The sequence below is a fragment of the Amia ocellicauda genome, chromosome 7 (genome assembly GCF_036373705.1).
Source record: "Amia ocellicauda isolate fAmiCal2 chromosome 7, fAmiCal2.hap1, whole genome shotgun sequence".
Lineage (NCBI taxonomy): Eukaryota > Metazoa > Chordata > Actinopteri > Amiiformes > Amiidae > Amia > Amia ocellicauda.
In genome coordinates, this window is record NC_089856.1 from 33,100,217 (window position 1) to 33,114,590 (window position 14,374).

The window sequence follows — 14,374 nt, forward strand, 5'->3', positions numbered from 1 at the left end:
GCTCCTTTTTCAAGTAAGTATTTGCATAACAATAGGCTGCATACTGCCCAACGAATTCAATGATAAGAGACATGGACAGTCTATGGATGGACAAAGACAGGATTGTCCCGGCTATATCCAAGCCCCTTTTAAATTTAAGATCACTTACGTAATATTTATATTGTAACCCAAAGTCCAAATGTACAACTCTAAGTCAGCCAAACTGTGTGTGTGTGTGTGTGTGTGTGTGTGTGTGTGTGTATATATATATATATATATATATATATATGTTTTTGTTTTGAGGAGGTGATTTGATCATAGACTGATTCGAAATTGTTCCATATTTGTTATTGCTCTCATATTGATATTAGCTCCTGTGCATCTAAAATATTTGAGCACATGTTTTTCATATAGGTGTTTCCCACTTGATGCTGAAGAATATAGCCCTGGATCGTATGTAACAACTGAGAACAAATGAAGCGCAAGCTAACACCTGTCGTTTTCTTTGGGACCGGGTCCTTAATTCTCTGACTTGATTCATTTAGGCCAAGGGTCTGCAGCTGCCAACTGTCGGCATCGTGTTACATTCACAAGGCCACACAAAATATGTCTCAGAGTAACAGACTGTAAACGAGAGTTATAGCCAAGAAGCAGGGCGCAAAAAAAAAAAAAAACATTAAAATAAAATAAAACCAAACAAGAATCACCTCTGCATCTTTATCAATATAATTTCCATACAAGTCTATAATACGAATTTATTAGAAACGCCGAATTATCCTTTGTATAGAAAAATAATATGGAATAGTTCTGCCAAAGTAATCTATGTTCCACAGTATTGATCCAAAAGCAATCCAGTGCACTTAAAACAATCATTATTGCTAGATGTATAATAGTATATAGACGGTCATGCTATGCACCTTAACATACACCCATTTTATTTTTAGACAAAACATGAGTTTCTTCGCAGTTTCATTCTTAAGTGGGAATGCAGCATCAAAATGTATGCATCTTCTATCGAAGCAAATTACTAACATATATAATAATGCTGAAATACACAGTACACGATACATTTCAGTGCCCTGGGGTCTGCATTGGCATATTATTTTATTTGATCCTTAGCCCCTTAAAGCAGGGGGCAAATTCACCTCGGCCGGCAACGTGAACCACAAAACTGTTGTTCCTGCGCATTGTCGTGTCCGCACCGGGAGAGCCCGGCCGGCCCCGGCGCTAGACAAAGCGCTGCCCCGCCATTGGCTGGAACAGGGTGCGCTCCGGCGTCGGCTGGTGCGCGTAGCCAAACCTCCCATTCATATGTAAATGAGACCCTATAAATACCCACCACCGCCAGCTCTTGCCAACGGCACAACTCGTGAAGGTTACACAATAAAACCCAGCTTGTTTGCGTCTACAGTACTGATTTCTGGGACTGCGTCCGCCTGCCAGCTGCCCCTCTCAAGGATCGTACCGTACTTGTGGATTACACCGTTTTCTCCTATTCTTGGGTTGGAACCAACATGGCCCCCTCATCTCGAGCCAGTAAAAATGGATCTAGCAGGGATGAGGAGGAATACTATGGGATTAAAGGAGACCGAAAGGTAAATGCTTGATTCGCCGGGGTGCTGTTTCAGTATTGTTTTATTAATGGTGCCATGTGCATACATGTATAGGTCGAAACTGATTTACTAATTTAACCTCCATTACAGGCAAGGAAACCCCTGGTTGAGAAGAAGAGACGTGCCCGCATCAATGAAAGTTTGCAGGAGCTTAGAGGGCTCTTGGCAGACTCGGATGTAAGTTTTTATTTCAGTCCCACTCATGCCTTTTCACTTGCAGGTCTTTCTACCTGGGCGCAGTACAATTGATTACACTTGTATGGCTTCAGTAGTGAACCTAATCCATGGCCCCTTTTTGTTCATATAGCTCCAGACGAAAATGGAGAATGCTGAAGTGTTAGAGATGACTGTGAAGCGAGTTGAAAATATCCTGCGGAACCGAGCCATGGGTAAGGATTTTGCTTATTGCGGTTTGTTCTCTGATTTGGCGTTGTTTACATCCCTTTCCACATGCATCTGGATTCAACAGATTCTGGTCGCATTCGTGTAGCGCAGATTTGCGCAGTTCTGCGCGGATCTGCGCTGCTCCACCAATGGGATCGGTGGGATTCTGCAAATCTTTGCACAAGTGCCCAAATTAGAGTGACAAGAACGCAACCTCTTCCTATATGTGCCTACCTAATGTGTTTTTGCTTTCTCCTCTTTGTGCGTGCAGAGGCAGACACTATAAACCGGGAGGCGAGCGAGAGGTTTGCAGCGGGGTACATCCAGTGCATGCACGAAGTCCACATGTTTGTGTCGAATTGCCCGGGGATTGATGCTACAGTGGCCGCGGAGTTATTGAACCACCTTTTGGAATCTATGCCTTTGAATGAGGACCATTTTCAGGATATGCTCGTGGATTTAATGTCGGACTCTTCCAGCAACAACAGCACTTGGCTTAACAGTGATGGGATGAGCCCCTCACTGGCTTCCCCCGGGGGGACGAGTTTGTCCGGGGCTTCTTCAGCCCTCTCTCCGGCCCCATCCACGACCTCAAGCGAGGACATCTGTTCTGATCTAGACGAGACTGACAACGAGCAGAGTCAGATTTCACCAGAAACGGTGGAAAACTCTGGGGTTCAGAATATGCCCACAACTACCTATTCAAAATCGATGTGGAGACCTTGGTAGAACTCTTATCCATACCTACAATTTTCTTTTTTTAAAAGTAATGTTATGTAAGAAATAAAATCTACCTACTATGTATTTCAAGGTCCGCGAAGAGTAACCTGATGTTCTCGGAATGGTGTACCCGTGATGGGAGGAAAAAAAATGAAATCCTAAAATCTGTGGTCGCGTTGTTGTAGCCCAGATTTGCGCAGTTCTGCAGAATTCCACGGATCCCATTGGTGGAGCAGCGCATCTCTGCGCAGAACTGAGGAAATCTGCGCTACACAAACGCATCCTGTATGGCACTGCTCCTGGAATGACTGCCTGCCTGCCACTGACACCCAGTCGTCTTAGACCCTCTTCTCTTAGAGTCGAGAGTATCTGTTTTGTAAATATCTGTTTGTTTCGTATGGACATCGCAGAAAAGCTCTTTTCATTTTATTTTGTTTTAATTACCAGCTATCTGGTAATGCATGAAGTATTTCAACTAACTACGGATGTCCACAAACTTAAAATTAGCGTTTTATAAAACTCAATATTCCCAAGATAATTATGTATATAGAGAATGTGTTTTTAGTTGTATATTTTGATTTCTCCATATTCCTTAAAGGAATATGCATTTGTGTTTTGTAATAAAATCAGTTAGTCATGTACTTCTACCTTCAGTGAAGGGAGGATAAATGAAAAGTTTAATATTAGATGTAAATGTTCAATTATTGGTAGCAGGGTTCTATTAGGACGAAAAAAGGTGTATGATACGCACACGTGAAATGACCGTTAGCACATTAGTCTTGTGTACAATATGTATTCATGTTTGCCTTTTTGATTTAAAAATACATAAAACCAAGTGTTCCGTGTTGCATCAGTGTCATAAGATTGGCCTATTTTCAATGTTCCATGTGTGTTATAATCACTGTCTAATACGTACGGTCTGTAAAGTTGGGCTACCTTGTATTCGTGCATCATGCATTCAATGTAATGCCTTCTGTCCATGTTATGAGACTTTAGAATGTATTCTACCTTGTGTTCAATCAATTAAAGATATGTTATTTTCCACCCACAAAGTACCACCTTTGTATCTAACATATATCTATATATCTGGTCTTGTTAACAAATAAATAAAATGCATTATAATAAACACATATTATCCTCTCCAGCGAGGGTTCTTAACAAATTTCCTGTGACAACACTGCAATAAATCTACCGGAACACCAAAACATTGTATACACTTGCAATATGTCCATCAATTGTAACAATAGCCACTAATCCTCAAATACACTGTCAAGTAATATATTTATATAATGTATGTGTTTTTGTGTTAACCAGGAATAGATTGTGAGCAACTCTAAGTATTTAACACACGTGTAATGGAATTCGTCAAACTGTGAACACAATAAAGCAATTTCCACAAAACGATGACCAAGACCTCCTCTTTTCCTACAGTTTGAAATCAAGATGTGTTGTTTTTTAGGGACATGAGTAGAGCTAGCCTACAGGTTTTTAATTTACCACTTGTTGCAAGGCCAGTGTCAAACGTGACGCTTAATCTTCAAAGCAAGTGTGGGGGGTAGGGGGGTAGGGGGGTGGGGGTTGCCACTGGTCTTCCTTAGAGCCTTTTATTTAGTATTATTATTATTACCAGTAGGCTCCCTTGTCCAGGGCGACTTACAAAATTTAAGAGCAATACAAAGTGCAATAATACAGAGCAATTCAAGGCATAATGCGTTTTACAAATTAAGAATTTACACAAATGTATACATGTACAGTAAGCAATATATAAGGTCTTATATCCTAGATTGTAAAAGTGCATACAATATGTGAAGTCAAACTTAAAATCTAAGGGAGAGGGAGCATAGGGGAAATCAAAATACACAATACAAGTGTTAATAATGCTAAGGCAACAGTATGTTACATGATTTGAAATCGTATATTTGGTATCAGTGCTTAAAGCATTGATTGCTTGATTAAATTATGTATATTTTCAAGACATACAAGGTGTAATTGCAGTTTAATGTACAACAACATATCCCTTATTCCCAGATACTATGGAAATATTAATAGTAAGGGAAGAGTGGCAAAAGTCTCACTGGATTACTGGGGATACTGATCTCCGAATCACTATATGTGTTCATATATTTGTACAACAAAGCCCCACATTATTAGAATAATAATTCAGATACTTAGCTGACGCCCAAATCCAGGGCGATTTACATTTGTACCCATTGATACAGCTGGGTATTTTACTGGAGCAATCTAAGTGAAGTACCTTGCAAGAAATTACCTTCTAACAACGCCTGTGTAGGCGCGTTTTTACGCACGCATGTGAATCGGTTGTGAGACGTTTCTTACGTTTCTTTGAAAGGGAGAAGTCTAAAGTTGTAATATAAAGAACTGACCTATACAGAGAGCAATCCAAGATGACATTAATAGATTTGTCTTTTTGTACATGTTATGATTTTAACCTATTAACCGTATAACCGCAGGTAAATATGACTCAAATATAACTATTGTTTTTAGTGTTTCATGTGACATTACACTTTACAGTTCTATCAATACACCTTTATGTTATGATTTTGTGGTTTTAACTGGCGAGGTACCATGTTATGAGTTGCAGAAAGGTTAAACAAAACGGAAGAATACACAAACTGTATGGTCCACTTTCCACGTCTTTAATATCCTACCTGGCAAGGGGGCAATATACAGGCGACTAAATTTTGACAAGAAATACATCTTTACAGAAAACATTTTGATGCTTTGCTATAAATCATTTTTACATTTATGATCTTGAAATTACAATTGTTTTGTATACTATGATAATCTATAACATATGCAGGATATGTTATAAAGCCCCTTCTCCGTTTTAAAACTCTTTACTCTATAAATGGGAACGTTTTCTCTATAGAGGCTAAAGGAATTTGTGATGTCTTGTAAACCACAGGCGCTAGCAACCTTTCATATATGGAATGTGTGTATGTGGGTATTTAACGCTCGTCGTTCTCAACTAGGGGGGATGCTAATGATGAGTACGTTGCATCTCTTACAGCATCTTGGATAATTCATCACTCCAATCTAATTTTACAAGGAAATGTAGCATCATAAAAATCTGTTAGTTGTAAGGGGGGCTTTTTCCAGAAGGGTGGATGCATTCTCTCTGGCGCTTCGTGGAGTTCCCACGGCGGAGATGAAAGGGGTGCTCTTGCACTTGAAGCTGTACTGCATACCTTGTAAAATGGTCACCTTTGATGGGACTGTGAAACCAAAGTGTGGATAGCGACACTTGCAGGTACGGAAACAATGGCTTTAGTCGACAGGAAAATGTTAAATCCTGTCTTGAACAAAATGCCAGGCAGCACTACAAAGCATTCTTCATTCTGGTTACTCTTCCCTTTACTTTACATTTGTAGAAGAAAGCATCCAAGATGCAGCGGAGGCAAAACACTTCGATGTGAAGCCAGATAACCTTAGCCCGCATAATAATGTAACAACAAATAATATGGGCTAATATTTTTTACAGGAAGTAAATGCATTCTAACATGTGATTTCATACACAGTATTTCTAACGTGTCCTATTCTGACATGAAGGACTGCAAATGTGAGGGAATAAGGAAACACATATGCTATGCGACGTTAAGATTCAGGTTTCAGAGGATGAAAAAACACAACAATAGAAAGATCCATTAACACCATTTCATCTCTGTAAATCCACATATTAAATTCACAGACTATTTTCAGTTTGTAATCGAGGCTTGGTTAACAAAACCGGATTAGTGGAGTCTGTGGAAGTGCCCTCTCTGCGGGAGTTGTCGCACCTCTGCCTCAAATTGGGAAAGGTGTAAATGTGGCGACATGTAAAGGGACATGGAGGCTGATCAAAGCCTCTGGTGCTGGAAAGGGTCCCTCTGACAGCCTGCTTATCCGCCAGCATGCAGGAAATTAGGTAGATGGTAAAATGAAAGGGTCTTACCAACATATCACAACCATATATAGACAGACCACCCATTCCGCTATTTAGGACGTATAGGAAAAATACTGAAGTTCTGCGTTCTGTAAGAGAAAACGTGGGTCACTTACTTTCAAAAGTCTACACATGAAGACTAAGTGTCATCTGATTCAATTATATTTTAGCTATTGTCTTGTTATGTTACCATAAACTCCTGACACAACAGACAGATTTTTTGAGGTGCAGGGGCTCAATCCAAAAAAAGGGCACCCTGTTTTAGAGGGCGAGCTGACGAAGTGCGTTGGGGGGTAGGGCACTTTTTGAGTTTAAGGGGAAAAGGGCAGGGGCTCAAGCACCACCCGTGGTCTATCTGTGCAAATACCTGCTTCTGTCTGTCTATGTGTATCCATAATCATTTGAATCTATATGCCAAGTTACGTTTCATCCTTTAAAACGGTTACAATGTGTCTCAGCTGCAGGCATATGGCGATGTCCGGGATTGAGACTCTTGGGAATTTTAACTCGGATCAAAAGGCGACTGACATCTGCTTCCCCAACTGACACTTTCTGAAGAGCCTCCTACAAACAATTTAACGATATCTTTAAGCAAAAACTGAACTGTCTAAGGTTTTAATTTATTTGCACGGTCACTATATTCTTCTTCTTCTTCTTCATTCTTTCTCTGCGTTTTATTGACATTGATAACAATGTGATTTATTAATGTTGAAGTTTTATTTTTTAATTAAAGTATAATTTCATCGCTTGGATAAAACAAATAATAAAAAAGAAATGGAAAACAGGAAAGCTGCACAAACCGTATATTTGATAACACATATGTAATATGTATTTGTAATTTAATGTGGAATATTTGTACCTGAATACATACAAGATTATGTCGGTTATCTCTTAATTTTCTATTTCTATTTTCTATTTTATTATGACATCTGATCAGTTTGGACATGAGTAAACAATGTGTAAAGGCAATACTGTATGTATATATGTTTGCAGGTATGTATGTATGATGCTGCGGAAGGGAAACCTATACAGTCGGCACCATAAACACTGCCTGCAACTTATCTGACCACTATACAGGCTGTGCAAATTGGACACTGATGATGAACCATATATTTGTTAAACGTTAACAACCTTTAAATAACGCAAATAAAAAGGTGTCTCCTGACGGCCAATGTTTATCATTTCCAGGTACTGTCGTTTTATCTCAAGATAGTGAATAGAGCTGAATGTTTTTTATTTTTTAATTAGGCTACTTCTGGTCTAAATCACAAAATATTTGTCATCTCAAAATTGCAGAATTTAGAAATGCATGTCCAGCATGCTTAGAAGAGGGCCTGGATTTCGGATCATGATGGAAATGTAATTTAAAGACAACCACTAATTTTAAATATGTTAGTTTACATACAGGACAAAACATGAAATGCCAAGGTAAATATCTGGTTGGACTGAGTGTAGGTTTCGTTTTAAGTTTGGGACTATATTTGGAAATAGATTCCAGTTATGGTTGGGGATAATAAGCCATACAGGTAAAGGTAGGAATGGTGTTATGGTTGGGTGTATGTTGAGACTAGATATATTGGCAAGTTAAGCTGAAAAGCGCACTTAATAATAAAGTCGGAACATTCATTAGATTTTAAAATTTTAAAACTGAAATCTTAAGGCTCAGGATAAGGTTGAATTAGCTGAAGGTATGCGGGTTACATTTTAATTACATTGACACGGTTGTGGGGCAATACTGAGTTAATTGACGCAGTGCAGAGTGCATGTTTGGACTGTGCGCAATGGCGTAGGGATCCTTCTGCCTATAGTATTTGGTCAAGACTCCCGTTTTAGCACTGCCAAACAATGATTTAGGACATTGTGGTAATCATTTTGATCTGTTTATTAACTGCTGGTTTGGATTATGATTATAAATATTATTAAGAATACATTCATACCTGTAAATTATTCGTTACACAATTAATAGCCACCCGAAAAATACTTTCAAATGTTTAGTTTTTAAAGCCGTAATAACACGGTAAAACTTCCAGACCACATTCTACCAGGCACGGTAATGTAAGCACTTGGTGTAGTTTCTCACCTTTGTTTTGCAGACAGAGGACGGAAGGTATAACCTGTCACTTTACTTTTTATTGTAAGATGTGGAGACCCGGTTACTGATGTCAAACTTTCGCTCCAGTGAATAAAGGAATGGATACAAGCGATTTAGCGCCCCCTGTTGGCCCCGGAAAGTAAACCTTTGCAAATTCACGATTCATGCATTCAAATCAGACTCATCAAAACATATTTTACTTAGCACATATTTACATGCGTCGCAGGTTAAAATATTTTAAATCTGATTGATCCTATACAGTTACATATATTACCATTTGGACTGGAACGAGATGTACAGATGTCTTCCAGTTGACAGGGTTGTTGATTATCTACTGATTTATTAAAGAGGTTCATATTAATCAAATATTGTTAGGAATGCACCGTCTGTATCTCGTTATAACTATGTAGAATATTTGAATAAGCCTTCGTGGAAGTAGTGACTTCTAATTTACAAATGGCACAATGGCCTGTGGTTTGTAGAATTTAATTCTGTATTTTAAAGTCTGGATTTTGAAGCATGTGGAAGTGATATATGTATCTTACTTGAGGAAATCAATCCCCAACATACATACATACATACATACATCCCCAACATTTTAACAATGACAGCAGCCAAAGATCAAATGCTCCAGGATTACTCTTAACTGCCTCTGAGCTCGGCCCAAAAACTATTTTCCAAAACAGTTCTAAGCCAGTCTCCTGCTCTTCTGATGCCAGCTGGTAGGGGTCCATGTAGATCTCTCTGGGCATCTGCTCCACCAGCAAAGCCTGTAGGGTATCAGGAAACCCCGGGACATATTGCACACTGGTCACCAGCTCCCTAAACACAGAATCACAAACCACTCAACCCCGTATATACACATTTACTCAAACAGAGACCTAGGGCCCAACACAAGCCATGACATATAGAAGTGACGTACAGCTAGACAGAGTTCAGGTGTTTTGGGTGGAGGTCCCAGAGAGAAATACCCACATCAAGCTAATTACACTGAAGTCCACAATGAAGTGTGTACAATTCCACAGATGCATTTACCTGTGAAAACCTTCTTTCCGGAGCTCTCTTGACACTGTAATCGACTCCAGACATTGTGTTGTATAAAGCCACAGGTTTCTTTGCCTACACAGTTTCCTACAGAATAGTAAGATGTTGCTATGCATGCCAGTGGAGTGGTATTAAATATACTTTATTCTCAGATAAGAGTGCGACCAGACAGGAAGTTATCAAGCATTGTAACGCAGTTGTCAAAACAACTTTTAAAAAACGTACTCATAATGTATGTAATCCTATAAGTACAGAATTAAGATAACAATTATTTCTTATGCCTCATCATATATAAGCCTACTGACAAAATGCTGATTGGGATATTGCTCCGAGCAAATGGGAAATGTATGGCTATGTAAACTATAAATAATGAATGTTCTACAGCACATCAAGAGTGCAGCATACTTTCAAAGTGAGCCACTTGCGAGTTGAGCGAGCGGGCAGTGTGCACGTAGGGTCAGACGGACTGCGCAGGAGCAGCCGCGGCTGCAAAACCATAACCGAGCGCTGTGAGACAAAGACGAGTTTCAGCCGGAGACAGAGCTCCTGCGTGGGCAGCGCCACCTAGTCAGGGGGTGTGAATCGCCCTTGAGGTCACGTCACGAAGGATCTTATGAATTTCATGTTAGATATGGCAAAGTACAAGGGAAATGTACTATTTTAAAGATGGTCAGTTCAACAATAAAATAATATGCATGTTTTAGTGGTGTACATATACATTTTAACATACTTTTCACGTATTATGCGCATTTGGCAAGGAAATCCATAATACATACAAAATGTTTTACATGTGTATTTATTTCAAATCACACATTTAATGTAGATTTGAAACCAGTGTAAATATAATATTGTACAAAAAAGTTGTAATTAATTTGATCAGTATGTTAGTATTTAACCCGTAAGTGTCCCAACAATTAGCAGGAATAAAACATTCTATAAATTTATTAAAGGGTCGTAAAGCTACTTAATCTGATATGAACTGATTAAATGAGCCATTTTCTGATTACACTGTAAAGTATGAAGCTGGTGCAGCACGGAGGGAACTGCGGTTGCATTCACTTGTGTGATCCGGCCTGACTGCTCTCTGCAGCGCCTCCATGCGCTCTGCTCGAGTCTGCAGCTGCACTGCCACAGCTGCCCACACCCCGTCTGCGCAGACCGTGACGTCACACGCAGACTCCCGCCTGCAATCTTGCCGGCACAAAAGTGTCGTGAACGCGGCGCCTGTCTTCAGGGAAGACGAAGCAAAACTGTTGTGGTGTCCTTAAAAATGCCGGACTGTTTTCTATATATTCAGTCTGCATTGTAACAAACGTGAGAGTTCAGACTGTTAATGTTATTATTTTTTTATACATGTCAACGGATGGCAGGACAATAATGTGAAAATACGCGCATATAAATCATAATTAATCCAAAATTAATATTGGCAGATCACTGGCCGTTTAAGTCCTCAGGGCCATAGTGTTTATTCGTAGCGACGTTAAGCGTGTTCAGAGACGGTTAACCAGCCAAGAAAAAAGGTATTTAGCCTAAGAAAGCAATAGGATGTACGAATAAACAATAATGTATATGTTCTGTATTCATTATCTACCATATACTAATTAAATTCTTACATAATGACTGCACAACAAGCAGAACGTTATCATCAGTTAAGAAATATCCATGTAGTCTAAATTAAAACCATCGAGCTCCCATGTTGCCTCTGCTGTTTATTATTATTATTATTATTATTATTATTATTATTATTATTATTATTGTTGTTGTTGTTGTAATTCTCATTATACTCCTTTTAGTACATATCTTAATGCTGCTGGGCACTGAGGCGTGTACAGTGAGGAGTAATGTGTTGAAGCTGTAGCCTTGATGTAGTGCTGCCCAAATTACAGAATGTAATGTTTAAATCCTTTTGGGAAGGCGATCTAAAGCACATTTTTGACGTGTCATTTATGTTTGGTTGTAGATGAGATGAAGTAGACGGAAATCCGTAACAAAACCAATGTCGTCCGTGGCTACGCAGGTTGGAGTGAGGTTCAACCCCCCAGCCATCGTCTTAATTTATGAGAACGAAGCGACGAAAAAGACGAGGAAGCGTGTGATGCCTGTGCGGAACTTCTCCAAGTTTTCAGGTGTATTGGCAGACCTGTGCAGTGCTGAATCTAGTGCTTTATATTGCATATATTCTGTCTGGGGTGTTCATTTACGGCCAGTAAGAATGGGGTTTTAGTGCCACCTACCGGACAAAGCATTAATTAACCCATGCTGTAGTTTTACAGCAACAGGCAGTTATTTAAGTTAACAACATTAATTCCATTAAGTGCATTGTGGACATAATTTGGATAACTAGATGTATACTTAGTGGTATTTCATGGAAGGTGCTTAAGAGGCACATTTCTGTCCTCACTTAAGGCCTTTATTATGTGACAGCACTTTATATTGGCATTAGTGTAAATGGTAAGTATACACACATAGACAGGTATTAATTGTGTAAGTAATGCATGGAAGTAAAATTAATTCTATTCCGACTACATTGTTAGTCTTCTCTCTTTTAGGATAAACCAAGTCATTCTGGTAGCTGTGACAAAATGGCCACTTTCAGTTGATGTAAATGTGTGCATTGTCTTTGAAATTAGACCCCTATCAAGTGACAGCATTCCCAGGAATTACTATAAGTTCTATGTCCAGCATGTCAAGACTAGCCAAGCTCATCATTTCCACTTTTAACTTTGCAGACTGCAGCAAGGCGGCAGAGCGCCTGAAGAACACTGTGCGGCACAGCGCCTACCTGCAGTCTGTGTCCATGAAGCAGCTCGAGAGGCTCCATGTGATCTTGCGAGACAGACTGCTGGGCCGCAGCCTGGAGCAGAGCCTGGCCTCCCTGGACCTGGACCCCAACGAGGACCTGAACAAGCTCAGTGACGAGGAGCTGGCCCGGAAGAAGGCCAAGATGGACGAGCTCTTTGAACGGAACCGCAAAAAGAAGGATGATCCTGATTTCATGTATGACATAGAGGTGGAGTTCCCTGTGGAGGACTGTGCAGAGTCCTGCAGCTGGGATGATGACGACTCAGAGAAGCTATAGACCTTAAAGGAGGGGGCTGAAGACTCGGTGGACAGCGATCCCAACAGGTACATTGCTAATAATGTTAATTCATTGAACCAATTATTTGGTGAAATTAGATTAACTGATCAATGATACCTATAAAACCTGAAGGATTGGTGCTCCTAACTGGGACCAGGAGATGGTGATAGAAGAACAGACGTGTTGGGAGACTGCATTTACAAGTAACTGAATTTCAAATTATCATTGAAATATATTGCAAGATGTACAAGTCCATTAAGTTTAATCAATTTTGCACAAAACTGGACAATCTTGTTTGGAACACAAAAAAACTTTTTTTCCCCCTGCAGCTTCATTAAAACAGTATTTTATTACCACAGGTCATGACTTTGGCTTTGCATTACTTCTACGACAACGGATCACAGACTTTGTATGGTATCCTTTTGTAAGTTTGTCTTTCGTGTTCATGTTTTGCCTAGTTATGTGTAGCTCGGAGAACTGTTTCAACGTCTGTAGTTTAGGCTTGAGATGAGCTAGGGTTTTGTTTTGGAATTTGTGTATTTTGAGCATGGTGCACTGTATATAAGAAATGCATTTATTTGCACCATAACCTGCCTTTGTGTCTCCCAAGTCCATGCCTGAGATCCCCAATATCGGGTCCAACCCACCAAAGTTGATATATATACCACGATATATTGTACATATAAAATTAATATATTGTTAAAATTGTTAATTTGTACCCTGTAAAAGATTGCACAATCATTGTACATTATCTTTTGTGCTCATTTGTAAGTGGCTAATATAAGCTCACTAGCATTGGCTAATGATGTTTCAGCATTAAAACCTACTTCAGAGAGGTGTTTTGAGTATTTGAGTTGTAATGTATTCTGCATCCAACAGTGAATTGAATCACTAACAAATGTTACCATGATGGCCAGATTTTCTACATTACACCCATCTCAAGTCCTGTCACTTTTGATACATGATACAGTAACCTTAGAAAGCATACATTTGTCTTTGATTTGATTCAGAACCATTTTACTTATTTTGATGTAGACTTTGCATTTTGTGATAGTCTTTGCTTTTTCTGCTGATGTGGTATGTTTCAGTAATGTGTATTCAAATACCTTTATGAAAAGACTAGTAAAAAAACAGTCCGCATTATCTATTGTATCACTATCCTACTCCCCCCCCCCCCCCTCAAGGCTGGCATTGTTGTGGACATTAAATAATAATAATAATAATAATATATAAAAAGTCCTACAATGTTAAACAAAGTAAACTATTTGGGGTTGTTTTTGTCAAGGTATTTCCCTTACATTTGATGGCAGAAAAATTGCTGAAGTCAAAACACTGGAGAATGATATTATCTATGCATGTTTCTTATTCAAATGAAGTTTTTGTAATTTCATCATGGCAAGAAAATGAACCAAAACCTATAGTCTGGTTGGACTTGTCAAACAAACCACCAGAATTGTGCAATGGATAATGGTGCAAATATGGAATGTCATTTTCAGTTGATGGTGGTCATGAATTTTCCA

The 14,374-nt window shown here is 39.2% G+C and overlaps 2 protein-coding genes across 4 annotated transcripts; both read left to right on the forward strand.

Moving 5' to 3' along the window:
- The first annotated feature begins 1,311 nt into the window (after positions 1-1,311).
- On the forward strand, positions 1,312-3,940 carry her13 (hairy-related 13). Its single transcript, XM_066709264.1, has 4 exons — positions 1,312-1,574; positions 1,683-1,769; positions 1,900-1,981; positions 2,248-3,940. Exons 1-4 carry the CDS (start codon positions 1,494-1,496, stop codon positions 2,703-2,705), a joined length of 708 nt encoding a protein of 235 aa, XP_066565361.1. The 5' UTR covers positions 1,312-1,493; the 3' UTR covers positions 2,706-3,940.
- Positions 3,941-11,096: 7,156 nt separating this feature from the next.
- On the forward strand, positions 11,097-13,702 carry cep19 (centrosomal protein 19). Of its 3 annotated transcripts, none has more exons than XM_066709275.1 (4): positions 11,097-11,295; positions 11,736-11,901; positions 12,505-12,901; positions 12,987-13,212. In XM_066709275.1, the coding sequence occupies exons 2-3, from the start codon at positions 11,772-11,774 to the stop codon at positions 12,852-12,854; spliced, it is 480 nt and encodes a 159-aa protein (XP_066565372.1). In that variant the 5' UTR covers positions 11,097-11,295; positions 11,736-11,771; the 3' UTR covers positions 12,855-12,901; positions 12,987-13,212. The 3 variants fall into 3 exon arrangements, with proteins under 3 accessions (XP_066565372.1, XP_066565371.1, XP_066565373.1); XM_066709274.1 differs by lacking the exon at positions 12,987-13,212 and adding an exon at positions 13,214-13,702 and having other exon boundaries at positions 11,114-11,295; XM_066709276.1 differs by lacking the exon at positions 12,987-13,212 and adding an exon at positions 13,214-13,702 and having other exon boundaries at positions 11,115-11,295; positions 11,793-11,901.
- The last annotated feature ends 672 nt before the right edge of the window (positions 13,703-14,374 follow it).

Coding starts and splice junctions, on each gene's coding strand:
- her13 (XM_066709264.1), top strand. CDS start 1,494: ATGGCCCCCTCATCTCGAGCCAGTAAAAATGGATCTAGCAGGGATGAG. Junction 1,575..1,682: donor GGATTAAAGGAGACCGAAAG/GTAAATGCTTGA, acceptor CCTCCATTACAG/GCAAGGAAACCCCTGGTTGA. Junction 1,982..2,247: donor CCTGCGGAACCGAGCCATGG/GTAAGGATTTTG, acceptor TTGTGCGTGCAG/AGGCAGACACTATAAACCGG.
- cep19 (XM_066709275.1), top strand. CDS start 11,772: ATGTCGTCCGTGGCTACGCAGGTTGGAGTGAGGTTCAACCCCCCAGCC. Junction 11,902..12,504: donor GAACTTCTCCAAGTTTTCAG/GTGTATTGGCAG, acceptor TTAACTTTGCAG/ACTGCAGCAAGGCGGCAGAG.